A 19663-nucleotide genomic window follows, 5' to 3' on the forward strand; every position below is an offset into this window, starting at 1 on the left:
TGTTTCCACATCAAAATCAGGCATGTAGGCTATGAGGAGAGGGGCCAAAATTCATTATATAATTCATGATTCAAAAGTCATGATAGAGTCTGGTTTAAATTTGTGAAGAGAAAACTTTGAATATGCAAGTCGACCATCCCCTTTCAAAGGCCTGACCATGCCCACCTCCCCTTTCCCCCCCAAACCGGTCTAGTTTGCAAACCGCTCCAGACCCCATGGCTGAAGTGGTCTGGGACTGGAGCGCTTTGGACCCCCTTTAGCAGCGGACTGGTTCACTTTTGGCGGTCGAAACACCCTCAAACCGCCAAGCTCTGCCCCTTCTCATAATCTTAATCTGGACTGTGGGCTGAGCTGAACGTTCGACACTTCTACAGAGCACAGAAGATGACTCAAGAACCTTCTTTAAAGATGTATATGTGTAAACCTGCACATGGAGGGGGGAGATAATCTAGTTTGTGTCACCTGGACTCTTATGATCTGAGGTCTAGGTTCACAGAGTCCAGATCTTCACCCCATTGACAATCTTTAGGATCTGCTACGTACAGTATATCGACAGCTTTATTCACGCTAATGGTTTGTTCTTTCTTCCTCTTTTCTCCAACTCACTGATACCGAACCAGACTTTGAAACAATCTGCAACGTCAAACAGCAGGCCTCAAAAACTCTCACTTCCCCGACCAAGTGCATCATGGGAAATGGAGCCTCCCCATGTTCTCCCATAGACAAGATCCTGAAGTCTCGTACGTTCACCTCGCCGACCGACTCAAGTCCAGTGATGTCTCCGAGAGGTGAGAGATTTTAGCCTAAATTGTCGGCAGTTTTTTAGCTCATTTTTGTTGCTTCTTTGTCACATTTTTGTCACTGTTTTGTTGCCTGTTTTTTAACTATTTTTATTTGTTTATTTGATATGGTATACATTTGATATACATAACATTAGAATTTAGTGTTATAGCAAAACAGTTTTTTATTTGTTTGTACTTTTACATCACTTTTTTTTACGCCCTTTTTCATCGCTTTTTGCAGTGTTTTTTTTTCACCAGTTTTGCTGTGTTTTTCCACCTGTTTTGCTGAGTTTTTTCACCAGTTTTGCTGCGTTTTTTCCACCTGTTTTGCTGAGTTTTTTTCACCAGTTTTGCTGCGTTTTTTCCACCTGTTTTGCTGCTTTTTTTCTAGCTGTTTTGCTGCTTTTTTTTCCACCTGTTTTGCTGCAGTTATTTACCTGTTTTGCTGTGTTTTTTCACCCGTTTTGCAGCATTTTTGTCGCTATTTTTATGTTTTTGTCTTTTGAGGAAGCTTTTAGATTTGGATAAAGTCGAACCGGAGAAAACATGCTCAGTTAATAAGAGTTTTTAAACAAGATACAAGCATACACTTTAGAAATCTTCAAAGCTTAAAGAGACTAGATGCAAGTTGGTCATTTAACACTCGCTACCACCTCCTCAGGTCTTACGCGTAACCGCAGTCTCTATATTAAGCTCGTGCATGACGGCACTTCGGACCCGGAGCAACAACTTTGAGTGACAGTGCAGGATTTTTTTGCAGTTGTGGTGAACAGGTCTGAATTAGGACATGGCTGGAACATATAGAGGGAGGAAAATACTTAGTTTCAACATTTTTAAACTCCGTATAGCTCCTTTAACTTCACTTTTTCAAATGCAAATAAAACACGCATTACGCCAGCCATGTCCAATGCTTTTTATCCATCGGCGTTCTCACACTTTAAAGCATTTCCGGTAAACATCCAGCCACTCGACTGCGCTTTGTTATCCTTCCTGTGCATGTTTTGGCCACAAGGGAAACGTGTCACTTCTGGCCTGTTGCGATAGGCTTCCAGCACAATACATAAAGCTCCATTATGCACCGAGGTCCCAGGCCACTTGTCCATGTAGGGAGAAGCTGGCGCAATTTGAACCAGGGCGAAACCAGACGCACGACTTCCCTGTTGGAACACAGTGCAACTATAGCGGCGTGTCTGATAGCCTTATGAGAGAACTGTGCCACGCCTCTTCAAACTTTCACCTGCCCTTTATCCCTCTCCACAGAAGTCGTCCCAAAGAAGAGAGCCAACTCCGGCACAGGTAAGAAACACAGCAGTTTCTCAGTTTGGATATTCTATTTAACACATCAATTGTAAAGGCATTGGTGGGAATGTATTTAGATGCTGAACAAGTGCATTGTAAAGACTTAGCAATACTTTTCAAAGCTTAAGGTGAGACACTGCAGGTGAATAGGGAAACTTTTTAAAGTGAGAGATATCAATATGAAACTTTTGCTCTACATTACTGGTCTGAATATGAGAAAAAAATATATTGCAAGTTTTCTGTCATTTTACGTTTTCATATAAAAATAAGGCGTTTTGTGCATAAAAATGACCCAAAATGTCCCATGTTTACAGTGAGACAGGTTTAAATGTATAGTTTTATGTTGTTGACATAGTTATTACAAAGACTTTTTCAGAGGGGATTTTGGATTTCTTGTTTAGTTTTAAAATAAGTGGTTTATTAGAGGAAACGTCTGTACAAATTGAAATTTAGCCTTGTTTTTTGAGATTTAAAACTGAATTAATCAGGTTAGGAATTAGAGAGGAATAGATTAGGAATAGAGAAAAATCCAGCTGAAAAAAACCTTCAAAATATTGTTCAATCCGAGGCTGAAAAGTTTGAAGTCTGCAGGTGCTTCGTATTTGGAGGTGTTGTCGCACAAATGAGACAAAATGGACCCTGAAATTAAAGGGGGGGTATTATGCAAAATGGACTTTTTCAAGCTTTACATCATGTTATTAAGTCATTCCCTCATTAAAACCATGCCTGAAGTGTTGCCTTAGCACATTCACGTATTTTCGAGTAATCTGTAGAAACTCTGATGGCGGCCATTTTAGGGATAAAACGCCTGATTCCTTCAGGAAACGCCCTCGACCTCCAGGATACGCCTCCGACCTTTCGTCACCAGCCGAGTAACCAACCACTGCTCCTCAGCAGAACCCCCTCCCCGCAGTGTCTAGCCCTAAGACGTAAACAGAGTCATGATGGAGGATTAGCTTCATGTGTTGTGAACCGGAGCCACAGCAGACTTTTACAAAGACACACATCAGTGTTTCTGTTACCGAAACACCCAGGATTAAAACCGGTGACAAGAACACTTATTTCAGTGTCTGGTTCTGCGCTGGGCCTTGATGATGCACAGAGCCTCCGGAGAAAGCTAATGCTAAGCTAAACCTCGAGTCATCACGTGAAAACGAGAAATATGCACACATAAAGTCAATAAAACCACCACACACATAAAGAACCGTTTAACAATGATCACACACGGAGCCTGGCTTGTTGATTTGGAAGTTTATTGCTCACATTTCATCTACAATGTGTCATAGCCGAGTGGTTTTCTCCCGGAGCTAACAAGCTAGCCGCGACAAGCTAACGGGAAAATTCACTGAATACAAGCAGCATATTATGCATTGAAAACGTCACTAAACAGGCAACTGCTTGAAGCAGCCTTTATGATGATCACACACAGAGCTTGGCTTGTTGATTTTGTAGTCTATTGCTCACATTTCATCTACAGTGAGTCGTAGCCGAGTGGTTTTCTCCCGGAGCTAAGGCACTATTAGCCGCGACAAGCTAACAACCTTCACCTTCACAACATTCATTGAAAACAGGCAGCATATTATGCACAAATAACGTCAATAAAGCAGCAACTACTCGAAGCAGCCTTTACGATGATCACACCATGAGCCTGGCTTTACACATTTGTGGTTTATTACAGACTTTTCATCAACAATGAGCTGTAGTCGATAATAACAAGCTAACGGGGTAACCTCGAAAAACCACTGTCCACCTGCACAGATAATGTCCGTCTTTTGAATCGTATGGGCTCCTGCAGATCCTGGTGTAGTCCATGGGGGTATAGTTAGAGATCCATAGGGCATGGCAGATGCAAAGAGAGAGCCTCCAAACAGCAGTTATTTTTCAGGCAAGAGCCCCTTCCAAGCGTCCGGTGTGGAAGGTTCGTCTCCAAATAATATCCTGTGTGGCCATTGTTCACAAAGTGATAAACAGTAGCTCCTTTCCAACAATAAAAAATAAAATGCACCGATCGTAGTTTCAATACTGTGGAGACGAGCGGAGTGTTGTGATGCCACAGACAGCGTGTGGAGGGGGCGTGTCGCAAAGGGTCAGAGGTTCTTAAAGAGACAGGGGCCTATTTCAAGTCATTTGCAACCGCCATTTTGAAAGAGCAATTTTATACAAGGCAGTTATTCTAATTTACTGCATTTACAGACCAACAGAAGGTTTGGTCATCATTGTAGTGTGCTATAGACTGGTGCTATGTGGCTGAAAAAAGCATAATACCCCCTCTTTAAGATTTCTTATATAAATCTATTGTGAAACATTGAATCAGTGCAATAGTTAAACATGTTTTTGTGAAGATGAGGTGTTTCCTTTGTTTACAGATGAAAGTTTACATGTTAAGAGACCAATTTGGCCCCAAACAAAAAGAGTTTTATCTGCAGTGTCTCTACTTAAAGGTGCATTGTGTGATATTTGTGAGCATTTGACCTTGTAGTGACCTGTGGCTGTATGAGTGGTCAGCGTGGCGTCTTTACTTTCCATCACAGTGGTCTCTACAATGCTCCAGGATCAATTGTTTTGTAGCTTTTCTGGTGGGAGGGTCCGTCAGTAATGAAAACCTTCCAAACAATCAAAACAAACGATCCTGGAGCATTGTAGAGACCACTGTGATGGAAAGTAAAGACGCCACGCTGACCACTCATACAGCCACTGCGTCACAAGGTCAAATACTCACAAATATCAATGTTTTTTTTCCACATTAAAAGTTGCACAATGCACCTTTAAGTAGAGACACAAATTGATATCTCTCACTTTAAAAAGTTGTCCTATTCACCTGCAGTGTCTCACCTTAAGCTTTGAAAAGTATTGTACACACATAAAAAGTTGCATAATGCACTTTTAAGTCAGTCTTTACTTTGCCCTTATAAAACAGCAGTAAAGAAACATTCCATTCTCTGCTTCCAGTCCATAGTTCCAGCAGCTTTATCAAAGTTATTTGTACAAATGAAATACAAAATTTTACTTTCAGTTTTCTTTGACCTCGACATGACAATTGTGTGGCAAAGGCACCAGAGCTTTAGTGTCTGATGTGGTCGGCTCCAGCTTTGTTATTATGGGTTTGGCCAAATTTATTGTTCGAAGTGTTACGCAAGAAATGTGGCAGCTCAGGCTCCAGTTTAATGGTGACATTTGCAGGAATAGATTGTATCGATGTTCAGATGTGGTTTGTGCAGTACTTTGTTACCGGTTCGACTCAAATCAGACAATAGACTTTATTTTCAATGCAGTATCTTAGTATTGTTCTGTTAATCTAATGTAGTGTGGCTAGTTGTTTGACATATTCCTTCTTTCTGTTTTGTGGTCTATTACTTCAGCCACTCCTGTGCTCACGAAGCCTAATGCCATCAGTGCCTTTTAAGCAAATGAGAGGGTTATCAGACAGTTTCCAGGCAAATGAAACAGTCCTTTTACAGTAGTGAAATCGTACGGCTGGTTACTTCCACTTAAAAGGCCGTTTTGCATCTCTGTGTTAAGAAAATATACGTAAATAGTCTGATTTTGCTAAAAGCATCCGTGTGCCGCAATGGGGCAAGTATATGGTTTGTCGAGAGAGTGAGATTGAGGACCGTTAGCACAACAACTCAGAAACAAATGCCCGTCTGTGTTGAAGGTTTGCACATGATGAAGCCCAATGAGTTGCAGCAGAGCTATGACATCTGCTCTTATGTGAGGATTTATATGATTTATATTGAAACTGGGACATTATTTTCTGCCCATTTATCCTCTTTATTTATCCCCATCCTTACTGAGCACATTATCAGTTCACCTTTACCAAAATCTAAAAGCTACAGCCAATAGGCCAGGGTGACGCCAACAAAACTCATCTAAATGGGTAATTTTCTTCGTGCTGTTTAGTTTTCACTTTTTTTACGTTTTTGATTGCTTTTTCGGTCATATCTTTGTGGCTCTTTCATAGCCTTTTTGTTGCATTTTCATCTTTGTGTAAGTCAACTTTTTGTCACTTTCTTGTCATGCTTTTGTCACTTTTTCATTATATTTGTCACTTTTTCATCATATTTTTGTCACTTTTTAATCATAGTTTTTGTCACTTTTTCATCCGATTTTTGTCACTTTTTCATTATATTTTTATCATGTTTTTGTCACTTTTTCATTTTATTTTTATCATGTTTTTGTCACTTTTTCATCATATTTTTGTCACTTTTTAATCATAGTTTTTGTCACATTTTCATCAGATTTTTGTCACTTTTTCATTATATTTTTGTCATGTTTTTGTTACTTTTTCATTATATTTTTGTCATATTTTTGTTACTTTTTCATCATATTTTTGTCACTTTTTCATCATATTTTTGTCACTTTTTCATCATATTTTTGACACTTTTTCATTATATTTTTGTCACTTTTTCATCATATTTTTGTCACTTTTTCATCATATTTTTGACACTTTTTCATTATATTTTTGTCACTTTTTCATCATATTTCTGTCACCTTTTAATTTTTTGTCATGCTTTTGTTGCTCTTTTGTTGCGTTTTCATCCTCGTTTTTGTCTCTATTTTGACTCTTTCTCCAAGACGCTTTTATTTGGGTAAAGTCAAACTGGAGAAAAGGTGCTCGGTTGAGGCGGGGGATTTAAAGCAGGACGTTAAAAGCAATTAAAGGAGTAATATTTGCCGAACCACTTTTGAAAAACCTTAAAAAAAAACCTGTTTGCTCTTGTGTGCTAAGACTGTTTGAAGAGCTGAGTACATAAGGACTGGTTGTGCTGGTGTCAGGGGATTGAATGTCCTTGCCATTTCCCACTTGTTTCCATTTAAGACATGTCATGTGTGTGCAATAATAACAAGGGAATGTGCTCGACTCGGCCACAGACGCCACAGATATGCCTTTATCTAATGTGACCGGCTTCCTTCCTCGTCCAGAGCTTTATTAAAGAAGCTAATAGTGGGCAGTGCCAGATATAGAGAAAAGAAGGATAAGTCATTGGTTTTGAGTGCTGCATCTCAGTGTCCTCGAAGTGGCTTTACTTTGGACAGTCAATCATCTGCCCAGGGGCTGAGGGATGGAAATGGAGGATTACTTCCATTTTTCAACCTCCTCATCATCTCAGCACTGATTGTTGTGTACTGAAACTTATCGAACCATCTGTTTTGTCTACGTTGTGTTTCCAGTCGTCCTTCTGCGCTTTGAAAACCCTCCGCAGCATCTGGAGGTGAAGGCGGGGGAACCGGCCCGTCTGACGTGCACCTTCGTGGGCTGCCCCCCCATCGCATCCTGCTGGATCAGGAACAAACAACAGGTGGGTAACAAAACGCTGCTCAGAGTCAGGCCTATTGTTGTGAAGAATAGTGGATAATGGGTGCACAATGTCAAAATCTCAGATGAAGGCAAGAGCTAAGATGAGTCTTTTGATGAGGAGGAATATCCAAACAAAACATATGCACATTTTGAAGCAAATGATTTTTGTCTAAGGGATTGGGAAGTTATTCACCTGAGGCCAGACATGCCCAAAGTCCAACCCGCGGGCCAATCACGGCACCCGACGTCATTTAATGTAGCACTACACAATTTTATACATTTACTTAATGTAAGAAAAAAAAAAGTTATAATTATGCGATTTCACTGTACTGCCACTTGATGGCAGCATTGCTCAAAAATACATCCATGTTGTGAACAGGTGTCAGAGCCAGTTCTTCCTATATGCAGACGGGTGTTGGTCTGAATTCCCCGGTCCGAATGCCCTACTGAGTGGTCTGAATGCCCCGACCTCCAGGTGTGAATGTAATTTGTATGGAGGCCTTATTGTGTGAATGGTTTACAGCTTAGGAACAGTTTGCCAACAATACCCTGCCAGGTAGAGACTCATGTGCAGTTTTATGTGAAAGTAGTGAAGTAAAATGTACTTGACATGTTCTGCTTGTTTTATTTTCTAACAATTCCAAGGAATGTATATCATTAATTTTGGGAAATTTTATACTGAAAGATTCTTATTTGAAAACTATATTTTAATTACACTTAAAGGCACACTGTGTAGAATTTTACTTATAAATAAAATTGAAATACTAGCATTTATTTTATGACAGATCATTTCATCATTGGAAATACCTCATAAATGTACAAACAAACATGTGTTTTTGCTGTGAGCGGCTCAGCTCTCTTAAGACATGACTGTAACTTTTCCGGGAGTGGGGACGTCTCCAGCTCGTCTCCATGGAGATGTGACTAAAGTCAGTAGAATTTGAGATTTAAACAGGTTAAATTCTCATCCAAATCCATTCTTTGATTATTCTCTGCAGTAATAGCATAATCTGTGTCAAACTGCTCAATAAGTTTTGTGTTCCGGGTCCTAGCATACCGGCTAATATGCGAGAAAAAAAACATTAAAAACTTTAATACCGCAATCAATATTTCTGAAGCTCGACAGAGAGTTCCTGAACCTACTTATTTCTCAGACTCAGCAGCCAAAAATGCCGCACCTACTACTGAAAAAGTATTATTTTTCTAAAGTCGGTACCATTGACAGTATGGTCGGCACTTCCAGGGTTAGCGTAGCTGCTGCGCCGTTAGCATTTTTCCCGCTAACCTGGATGTACCGATTTAGGTAAATATTACTTTTATAGCAGTAGGTTCATCATTTTTGGCTAATGGGCCTGATAAATAAGTATGTTCAGTAACTCTCTGTTGAGTTTCAGAAATATTGATGGTTGTTTTGAAGACTTTTTTTAGTTTCTCGCACATCTGCGGACCCGGAAGTAGAGCTGTGATGTCACCACTTAACAAACTATACAAAGCCTGTTTTGCACTAATGGAAACAGTTTAATAAAAAATGTTACACAGTTAAAATATCACTGAAGTGTGTTTAAAAATACCTTAGAAGATACTAAATTTTGGAGTATTTTCCATAAAGTGTAATAAAATTAAAAGAAATGATATGTTATTCTATGTACATATTTGAAACATTCAGATTAGGAGTGGAGCATTCAGACGAGGAAGTGGGGCATCCGGACCAGAGGTGGCACATTCAGGCAGTGGGGCATTCAGACTAGTTCCCCCGCAGTGTTTATGTGTTTATATGGACTGGCCATGATTAAAATGTCTAAAGGAAATCTGCTGTTGGGCCCGGTCCCTGAGAGCACCCCCTGAAGAAGCCCAAGTACCCTCAGTGACACAGAAGTGGCTGATTGTCAATTGTTTTTTTTTTCCAGATAGTTGAGGATTCGGAGCAGTGGGTGGAGAATTCGGACCGGGGCAGCACGTTGGTGATCGCTCAGGCTCAGGCGCAGCACAGCGGGAGGTACACCGTCGTCATAAAGGACAGAAACAGCTCCGCCCAACACATACTCACGCTGTCTGTCAAAGGTGAGACTCAAACATGGGCTTAAATATCAATAACTATTACAATTAGAAACCAGCCATCCAGCCATTCGATTCTATATTCCCTCTCTCTCCTTCAGAAAGACCCCAGCCCCCGGCCTCCTGTCCCGTGGTCGCCCTGGTGCCCCCCTGCACCGCGATACTGTCCTGGTCCGGCCCGTGCTACGACGGGGGCAGCGCTGTCCTGGGATACGTGGTCGAGGTGAAGGAGCAGTCTTTAAAAATATTATTTAACAATTCAGTCATAGATACAGACGGCATCTCGTCATAGAAGGGGGCATGGCTTCGTCGAGGGGGGGAAATAGAATCTTATGGGAAACACAATTTTTCACTCTTTTTAGACGTTTTCTGGTGAAATATAAACTTATTTATCACATACAAATAAAGTCAAGTCTAAATCGGGTCCACATGGATGTTTATTCACAGCAGATTGTTCAGTAGAAGCGAAAAAACAGCAGTCGTAGCTGGCGTTAGCTAGTGTTAGCATTAGCACGATGCTAACATGAAGCATCATATTAGCATTCTACATTATTTATGGATATATGGGCTGTTGAACCACTCTGTCTATCTTTGTATCTTTATTTAGTAGAAAACTATAAAAGTAGTTTAACATAGTTTTTGAATAATTAGAGAAAGTTTTGGTTTTTCTCAATTGTTTTCCCCCTTAACTGTTTTCAAACATGACCATATATGGGCTATTCCAGAGATGCCGTATGTAACTATAGTTTTTTAAAAAAAACTTTTTAATGTGACTTTTGAGCTAAATTTAGCTTATTTGGGGATCATTGGATTAGGTTCAGAGTTGAGTCAGTTTGGTTTTATGTGAGAGATAATTCTCTCAACCAAGTCCAAAGTTTACCCAAATCTCAAAGCTTCTTGGAAAAAAGCATCAAAACAGAGACGAAACACAACCAAAATGTGACAAAAAAAGCAATGAACAAAAGGCCACAAAAGAGGGTCAAAAACGCAACTAATACATACAAAGTAGCAATAAAAGAGTGACTAAATGTGCCAGAAAATGCAACAAAAAGTGACTAAAGAGCGACAACAGGATGACCAACACGTGATGAAAACACAACATAAGGGCACCAAAAAAAAACAAAGCAACAAAAATGCCGCGACAAAAAGTTAGAATCAGTTTTGCAGGCCATAGCTTTCAAATGAGGCATTACACTGTGAAGCTTTCAGATTTGGGTAAAGCCGAACTGGAGAAAATGCTCTCAGTTAAGGCGGGGCTTAAGAGGTTGACCCACTATGTCTGAGGTAATAACTGATACAGTGCCCTCCGCAGGTGAAGGAGAGCAACTGCACCCACTGGACTGAAGTCACCCATAACTGCACCAGCACGTCCTACAGGGTCACGTCAGGGCTCGAGCCCCAAAAGGAGTACTGTTTCCGGGTCAAGGCCTTGAACGCGGTGGGGGTGAGCCAACCAGGGCCTGAGTCAACGCCGGTCAGGATGGAGAAGAAAGGTGAGTGTGGAAATGAATGACACTGAACCCAGCTTTCACCTCGGGGTAAACAAGTACTAAGCAGGAGGTACTTGGGATTATATCAGATTAAATAATAAATGTTTAACTGAATAGTATTGGAATGGTGTTTTAAAAAGGATGTTGTTAAGTTTGTATTTTGAAGTCAAATGTATAAGATGAGTTAAGATGGGACTTGAATTTCAATGGAGAAATGTAGCTTTGTTTTGGACACAACAAACTATATTTTTGCCCAAATCTAAAAGCTTCTTGACTGTAGACTTGCAGTTTATAGGCCGGTGTAACGCCTCATTTGAAAGCTAAGACTTTTCCTTGCGTTGTTGCCACGTTGTTGTATTCTTGACGCTTTTTTGTGCTTTTTTGTCACTTTTTTGTTGCTTCTTTTGTCATGTTTTTGTCATGTTTTTGTTGTGTGTTTTTTTGGTTGCGTTTTCATCCTTATTTTATGTCTTGCTTTCATCGCTCTTTCTTTCGAGATTTAGATTTCCTTAACAATGAATTTGACATATTTTTTATTTTATTTAATGCAGTTAGAAAGCAGTACTAAGTAACTTGTTTACATTAATAAATCCTTTTCGTAGTCCCTCTGGGGGTAATGCAAGTGTTGATGGGATGATTGTAGGGTCTTTCATCTCCCCCTGGTGTCTCTGGCCAGAAAACCACAATTGCAACTTGACTGCCACCGGACCGAAGCCACCAATACACATTAATAGAATCACGAAGAAGAAGCTAACAGGCTAACGGGCAAAGCTAACTGTGGGCTAGCGCCACTTAAACAGTATTTACAATTGGATTTGTATTACAATTGTATTTTAATTGGATGTGCAATATCCCTCTCTCCCTTTGTCTTTTCTGTCAGCGTAGTATTTACTCTCACGGACAATTAATAAGTAAAAAAAATCGCAACTTGCTACGACACCTGCAGTTGCACTTATGGCCTCTAGGAGCAAGAGTTACTTAGTTGTTCGACTTCAGAGGAAAATACATATATTTGCTTAACACAAACAACCTTTAACATGATACTAATTGTCTATTTCTTGAAGTGTTGATAATATACTGTCTCTTTCTGAACCAGGTGTCGGCAATTGTTAGCACAAAAAAACATCCACTAGACGCACCTAAAAACTGAAATAAACTAGAAACTGTAAATGTGACTTTGTTTGTTCCAGAATCGAGCAGGTCTCAGTCAGAGGAGGCTCCTGCTGCTTATTCCCACGTCACCATCGACTCCGCGCACAAAGTCACAGAACACTACATCCTCCAAGAGAAACTGGGAGTGTGAGTATCTAATGCAGGCGCAGTATCATTAACATGTTTTTGTGAATTACAGTTTTGGGTGACCAAACGTCCCAGTTTTGAGCTCATTGTTTTGTTTCCCTGTGGAGCCAGGCATCGGCCACACATTCATTTAAACTCTCTTCTTATTGTCTCTAGCGGAGTATCAGGACAGTAGTTTGGCGAATAGATGAGAGTAGAGCCGTTCTACGTGGCATTTTTGTCTCAAAGAGGAGTTGAATCCACACAGTTCTCATGAGCACAGTTACTTACAGTAAATCTGGTTCTCTGAATGTGCACAGTCTATTACGAATTGGGCTACTCACAGGTTAATTCTCAGTGGTCAGACAGAAATAACCGTCAGGTGCAGGTGTAATGGGACGGGTTTGTCTGCCCTGCAAACCCAACTATAAAAGAGCGTTACTACCTACGTTTGTCCCCTCACCTGACCTTTGACCCTCCGACGTCACGCGCCGTCATGGCCGCCACACTGGAGACCGAGCTAAGAGGACGATTAGGCGCACTAGGGTCATTTTGTAAAGCCGTCAAGGCCAGTGACTGGGCAGTGCTGTGGGGAATCGTCGCATGGTGGTGGCCCTGGACTCCGTGCGTTGGGTTGGCCACATTTGGGTGCCGCAGATACTGACACCAACTATCGGCTGCTGCGGGCGGTGAGCCTTTCCTTTATGCGGATGTTCGGTCCTGTCTACCCCTACCTGTACATCTTCCATGTCGTCTGCTGCTACAGAGCGCTCATGTTTGCTTCTGGCGCATGGTCCACGGACCACGGAGTCATGTGGAGGTGGATAAATAAGCATTCGTTATGTGGCCTACTGACTGGAGGTAAAAGGAAACGGGAATGAGGACATTTAACATAATGGACATTCAAAGTGTTTATTTTTGGTTTAATGGATGGAAAATGTGAAACATGAACTGCAACAATGAATTTATGGGGCTACCTGCTATCACCTATGTTTTAAAGTGACATCTTTAAATTATAAGTACTCCTAAAAATAAATGTCTCTGTCAATCAGTTAAACTAACCTGTGGTCCTTCTTCTATCTGCAACTGAACTAAGCTAAAACATCCACTCTGTCACACAGGTGTCAGTTAGTTTTAAATCAGAGGTGAGAATGGGACCATTTACCATTTTAAAAAGTGGGTGAAATTGATTGTAATAGTCTGCCAGTGGCTTCGTGGTTAGCGGTTCTCACACAGGGGACAGGGCCTGAATTGAGGTCATTATGTTCCACTTCTGCCCTGGGATGCGTACTGTAGGGCCCCTGTCTGGATTTTTGCTTAGGGCCCCAGAAGGGCCAGCACCGGCTCTGGTTCAGTTTTACACAAGCTACTTCCCAGGGGTTTCTTATTGTGTGATGCCAAAAGCAGCACATTTTGGTCTTGGAATTTTGAAGTTGTAGTTTTGTTCACATTTTAGCCAATTCCATATTTTAATTGTTTAATCCTAGTCGTTTACTCTGGATTAATTTTGTTAAACTCATTGGATCAATCGCAGCTTTGTCTATGTTGTGAGCATTGATATATATTCTTTGCTTCACAGGGGTAAGTTCGGACACGTGTACAAGCTGACGCACAGAGAGAACGGCAGTGTGTGCGCGGGGAAGTTCTACAAAGGGCGCAGAGCGAAGGAGAGGGAGGCGGCCCGTAAAGAGATAGAGCTCATGAACCACCTGCACCATCCCAAACTGGTGCAGTGTCTGGGCGCCTACGACCACCGCCTCGAGATGGTCATGGTCATGGAGTTGTGAGTGCTGCTTTCACATTAAAACCGTCCATCTTTTTGGAAGAGTTTTGGACATTTTTGTGCGTGATGTGTATGTCTTGAAATAATGTGTATCTCTGAAGGATTCAAATGTCGTATTCATCTCCACTACATTGAAAAAGTCTTAGTTTTGGCGCCCTCTGCTGGCAACTGTTTTAACCTCTTGTTTTAACCTCTTTAACCAAGTGCTTTTTTCCAGTTTGACTTTATCCAAATCAAAAAGCTTCTTGTCCAGTTTAATGGCTCATTTGAAAGCTAAGACCTGCAAAACTGATTGTAACTTCTGTTGTCGCTAGATTTTTGAAGCGTTTTTGCAATGTTTTGTCTCTTTTTTGCTGTGTTTTCTAGTTTTCTTGTCGTGTTTTTGATGCTTTGTCCATGCCTTTTTTTTTTTTTGGACGCTTCTTTGTTGTTTTCTTCAGTTTCTCATCGCATTTTTGTAGCTTTTTTCTTTTGTTTTCGTCATGTTTCTGTCATGTTTCTCAGTCGCTCTTCATCACTCTTCAGTCGTGTTTTTGCTGCTTTTTTGACACTTTTTTGTTTGAGTTTTCATCCTCGATTTCGTCGCTATTTTGATGCTTTTTTCAAGAAGCTTTTAGATTTGGGTAGAGCCAAACTGGAGAAAATGTGCTTGGTTCAGGTCGGGGTTAAGAGGTTAAGACGAAACACTGCAGGTAAATAAGTAGAAATAAATAATATTTTGAGATATTTTGCGTTAGATTTTACTGAAATATATGAGAAATAAATGTTTTGGAAGTTTTCTTTCATTTAGTGTTTTCAAATCAAAATTAGGCATTTTTAATGAACCAATGGACAAATATTAATATTAAGAGACATTTTTGAATTTATGATTTGTTGACATTTTATTAATAATAATAATAATAACAATAACAATAACAATAATAATAATGCATCGGTTTTATATAGCACTTTCTGGACACTCAAAGACGCTTTACATTGCATTATTCGTTCACTCCATACTTGGTGATGGTAAGCTACAATTGTAGCCACAGCTGCCCTGGGATAGACTGATGGAAGCAAGGCATCAAGTCTGGCCCCTCCGACCACCACCAACCACTCACTCACACTACGTTTAGTTACAAAGAATTTTGAATATTTTTTAGGTTTTTGATCAAGGCAATTATTAGTGTTATTGTTAAGTACAGTGTAGGTGTTGCTGTCTCTAGAGGCTAATAAATATGGTTGCAAAATGTAATAAAAATACACCTGAGAAAAAAGGTGTTAAAATTTCCCTTATGATTCTATGAAGAAACCATTTTGTAAAGATTAAGCAGTTTATTTGTCTCTGGATGAAAGTTTATATGTTAAGAAAGCAATCTGTCACAAAACCTGAACATTGAGAGCAGGGGCGGACTGGCCATATGTCCATTCTGGAAGAGCACAGAAGGGCCACTGGCTCTAGGGTCACCGGTCCCGCCTCTGAATTTACCTCTTACCCCTGCCTTAAAGAGACTAGATGCAAGTTGGTCATTCTTATACTCACTACTGCCACCTCAGGTCTTAAGCGTAACTGCAGCTTCTATATTAAGCTTGCGCATGACGGCACTTCAGACGCGAATTAACACCTTTTTGAGTGACAGGATTTTAGAGGCAGTTGTGGTGAACAGGTCTGAACTCATTCTACACATTAGGACACATTAACCGAGCTTTACCCAAATCTAAAAGCCATGTAAAGCGTCTTTGAGTGTCCAAAAAAGCGCTACGTTTGTTATTATTATTATCATTATTATTATTAAAGAGAGCGAAGGATGAAAACAGAACAGAAAAGGGGCCAGCAAAAAAGAGACTAAAACACAACGACAAAGCAATGAAAAAAGCCACAAAAATGTGACAAAAACGCGGTGACGTGACAAAAAGTGACAAACTATCACTTTTGTAGGTCTTACTCTGGCGTTACTCTGTCGAGAAGCTTTAGATTTGGGTAAAGCCGAACTTGAGAAAATGCCCTTGTTAAAATATGTATTTGTGAAATGCACATTTACGCTAATTTGGGCCAGGCTGGTCGGAGTCCAGGGCTGATTTTCAGTCCCAGTCCGCCCCTGATTGAGGGGGGAGAGCTGCCTGCTATGTCTTCCTTTTAGTAAAGCTAAAGACTGTAGATTGGTTGGTGATTTGGAGGACTTTTTGACCTGTTTCAAGTTTTAACTTGTTTTCCTGAATCGACTCCTCTGTACCACAGCATAGCGGGCGGGGAGTTGTTCGAGCGAATTGTGGACGACAGTTTCGAGCACACGGAGACGACCAGTGTGCACTACATGCAGCAGATCCTGGAGGGCGTGGCCTTCATGCACCAGAAGAAGATCCTGCACTTGGACCTGAAGCCGGAGAACATCGTCTGTGTGGACACCAGCGGCACCGAGATCAAAATCATCGACTTTGGGTTGGCCAGCCGCTTTGGTAAGAGACCAGAGATCAAGTGCTGCTCTTGGCCTCTTAGGACCCCCTTGTACGGGTCAACTCGACTCGAGCCCTAAACTAAACACAGGTAATGTGGTTACCTTTGACAGACGACAGCGTTCCTCTCAAAGTGATGCAGGGGACGCCTGAGTTTGTGGCCCCTGAAGTCATCAACTATGAACCAGTGAGTCCCGCGACAGACATGTGGAGCATCGGCGTCATCTGCTACATACTGTGAGTAAACCAGAAAAAGCCAAGATCCCGCCCCAGATTTGAGTCTTCGCTGACTTTCTTTTAACCTTACAATTCTCTTGTGTTTCGTGGCAGTCTGAGTGGGGAGTCTCCGTTCCAGGGAAGCAGTGACGCAGAGACGTTAGCTCTGGTCACAGCCGCTCAGTGCGAGTTTGACGAGGAGAGCTTTGAGGAGATCTCAGACGAAGCCCAGAACTTCATCAGCTCTCTGCTCAACAAGGCGCCCAGGTATAAAGTAGGGCCAGTTGCAGCTGCAGTAATAGTCTTGTGATGGTCATAGTAGTCTCAGTAGCAGCAGTAATGGTCTTGAAAATATCTGCCTCCAGGCGCAGGATGACATGTGCAGAGGCACTGGATCACCCATGGATGGCAGCGTTTGACTCAGAAGACACTGCTTCCTCCAAGAGTCTCTCTAAGGAGAAAATGAAGAAGTTTTTAGCCCGACAGAAATGGAAGGTACAATTCACAGCCGTGCAGTTTGTTCGAATACACAATACAAATAACTTTACTTAACGTTCAGAAAATATAAGCTTTCTTTTTTCATATTAAAAAAACAGGAGTAAGAAAGTATTTGGTGACAGATTCTGATTCAATAAAAGATTGTTTATTTAGTTTTGATGTGACACAGCAAAAGAAATAAACATGGAGACAGAAGGGTTGTAACTAGAAGGTTGTTTTGATCCCAGCTCTGACCATGCAGTGAGTGCATACTGTCTATATGTACTTGAGCAAGACACTTGCCCTGCCTATGTATGGATGTATGAAAGGGATTGGTCCAAGAAGCTGTCGGAGCAGATTTAGAGCCATACTTCAAGTTCTTTGACTGATGGATAAATGATGATCCCACCTTGAGAAGCTTGTCAAACTTGTAAACGTGTCCTATGTATCCTATATTATAATAATGTAATAACTATTTACTTTCTTTCCATCCCTGTACTTGTGTCCACAGAAAGCTGGTAAAGCCATGTTGGCCCTGAAGAGGATGGCTTTGCTTTCAAAGAGCGATAGTTCTGGATCCATCAGTCCTGTGGATGGTGAGTAGAAGCAGGAGTAGTGGTAGAAGTCGTATGTAGTTGCACTGAAATGTCTTTGCTCGTCCCTCCTCAGGTCCTCCGCTCTCCCCAGAGGCTGAGGACGCGCTGCAGACTCTGGAGAAGAAGATGCAGGGCCCTCCTCACTTCACAGAGAAGCTCCAAGACCAAACCGTCACAGTGGGCTCCAAAGGTCGTCTCTCCTGCCACCTCACAGGTAACTCCAGCATTACTCGTCATAGAACCACAATACTTTTGAAAGAAACGGACCACTGCATCAGCAACTCATCATCTCCACTTCTTCTATAAAGGGCGTTAAACTATGTGTCTCCTGGTGTTGGCAGGTTACCCGGACCCGGAGGTGGTGTGGCTCTGTGGAGATGAGCCGGTGGTTGAGTCTGCGTCTGTGGAGATCGAATACGAGGAAGATGGCCGCTGCACCCTGGTCCTCTCCAAAGTCACCGCTGAAGATGCCAGTGTTTATACCTGCAAAGCCACCAATGACCACGGGGAGGCAGTGTGCTCCGCCAGACTCGTCGTTACGCAGCAATGAAAGAACTGGCCGCATGAAGAAGATAAGAAATCAGGACTCGATTCAGACTGAACCACCTTACAAGAGAGCGAAGGCTGAAGCTATAACAGTCCAGTGCTAGCTCAGAACTACATCAAGTCTAAATCTGAAAATATATACTGTATTATATACTGTACAACTTAATAATAATAATAATGCAATAATGCATGAACCTGTAAAGCGACTTCAAGCTTTTGGTGTGTTTAAGAAAACTACAAAACAGAAAATGTTCAAACAGCAACAAACAGGAGACAGAAAAAATAAATATGTGTTTATATGTCCTTCTGTTTTTGCTTTTAGTTGTTAGTGTTTAAATTGTTAGTGTTTGTCTGTTTAGACCTGGTTTAGAACTATTTAAATCCTGGTCATTCTGGTTTATAATTGATGCCTGGTTTAAGTGAAAATTTTACTGAATTTAAACCTAAAGTTCAAAGTTCAATCATTATGTAACACATTATTGTTGTTTGTGCACGTAACAATTAGCATTTTTTCTACAAATTTAAAACTGAATTTAAAAAGTACGAGTGTTACACATGACTTCTATACGCCCCTTGAATAGAAGCAAATGTGTGAAGCGCCTTTTCTTCACCTGTTCTACAAATTAGACAGTGATTATTAACTAACCATTGCTATAATGGAGATTATATGAAACACTTGGACAAAGGAAAAGAAGGAAACAAAAAATGGGAAAACTTCAGCAAATATTCAAACAAATATTAAAAATGTTGCAAAACAGTGTGAGTTGCACAATGCGGTGGCGCATTGGTTAGCACTCGTGTTTCACAGCTAGAAGGCCCTGAGTTCGATCCCGGGACGGGGCCTTTCTGTGTTTACTCCAGGTAATAAACATGTACAATACCCCATTAAAAACATGTACAATAGGCCAGGATGAGCAGGAGTGTGTTTGTGAGTGTGAGTGTGGGACAGTGGATGGAAATTAGAAATTACATTAAAGGGACAATATGGAGATTAAAAATGTTAGAATTATGTGTTTTCCTCCCCCTACATGTTCCAGCCATGTCCTAGGGCCAGATCTTGTGGCGGCGCACGGGGCGGCGCAGGCTCTTGGCGAATTATTTTCCGAGTGGCGGCGCTGTATGTGCCATTCGCCTCCGCCACCTGTGAGGGGGCATCACAAGAGGAGGCGACTGCACTGATGGAAGCACGGCTGACGTTCACTTCCTCGTTTACATTGCGCTGTCTTGCGTTCTTTCTTAAGCCTTAGGCTCTCACAGGTCAAACTAAAAACTTTATTTACCCCATCGTGAGCTCAACGATGTTCACGTCTCGAGAGAAACAGAGCTACAGCGTCCGCTGTGGCGCGGATCGGCCGCGCTCGGCGTGAACGCGAAGCAAAACAAAAGCACATGTTCACCCCCCACTCCCA

The 19663-nt window shown here is 41.4% G+C and overlaps 1 protein-coding gene across 2 annotated transcripts in view; it reads left to right on the plus strand.

The window, feature by feature from the left end:
* Positions 1-18304, plus strand: part of mylk5 (myosin, light chain kinase 5) — a 31299-nt gene extending 12995 nt beyond the window's left edge. For both annotated transcript variants that reach the window (XM_079564385.1, XM_079564386.1), the window contains 15 exons: positions 621-788; positions 2043-2078; positions 7254-7381; positions 9288-9441; positions 9537-9658; positions 10748-10928; positions 12116-12224; positions 13783-13986; positions 16205-16422; positions 16533-16656; positions 16750-16902; positions 17001-17130; positions 17624-17708; positions 17782-17922; positions 18050-18304. In XM_079564385.1, coding sequence (XP_079420511.1) covers positions 621-788; positions 2043-2078; positions 7254-7381; positions 9288-9441; positions 9537-9658; positions 10748-10928; positions 12116-12224; positions 13783-13986; positions 16205-16422; positions 16533-16656; positions 16750-16902; positions 17001-17130; positions 17624-17708; positions 17782-17922; positions 18050-18258 — 2162 coding nt within the window. In that variant the 3' untranslated portion in view covers positions 18259-18304. The remainder of the gene's footprint in view (positions 1-620; positions 789-2042; positions 2079-7253; positions 7382-9287; positions 9442-9536; positions 9659-10747; positions 10929-12115; positions 12225-13782; positions 13987-16204; positions 16423-16532; positions 16657-16749; positions 16903-17000; positions 17131-17623; positions 17709-17781; positions 17923-18049) is intronic.
* Positions 18305-19663: the final 1359 nt, after the last annotated feature.

Source organism: Gobius niger, assembly GCF_951799975.1.
Source record: "Gobius niger genome assembly, chromosome: 10".
In the NCBI taxonomy this organism is placed as follows: domain Eukaryota; kingdom Metazoa; phylum Chordata; class Actinopteri; order Gobiiformes; family Gobiidae; genus Gobius; species Gobius niger.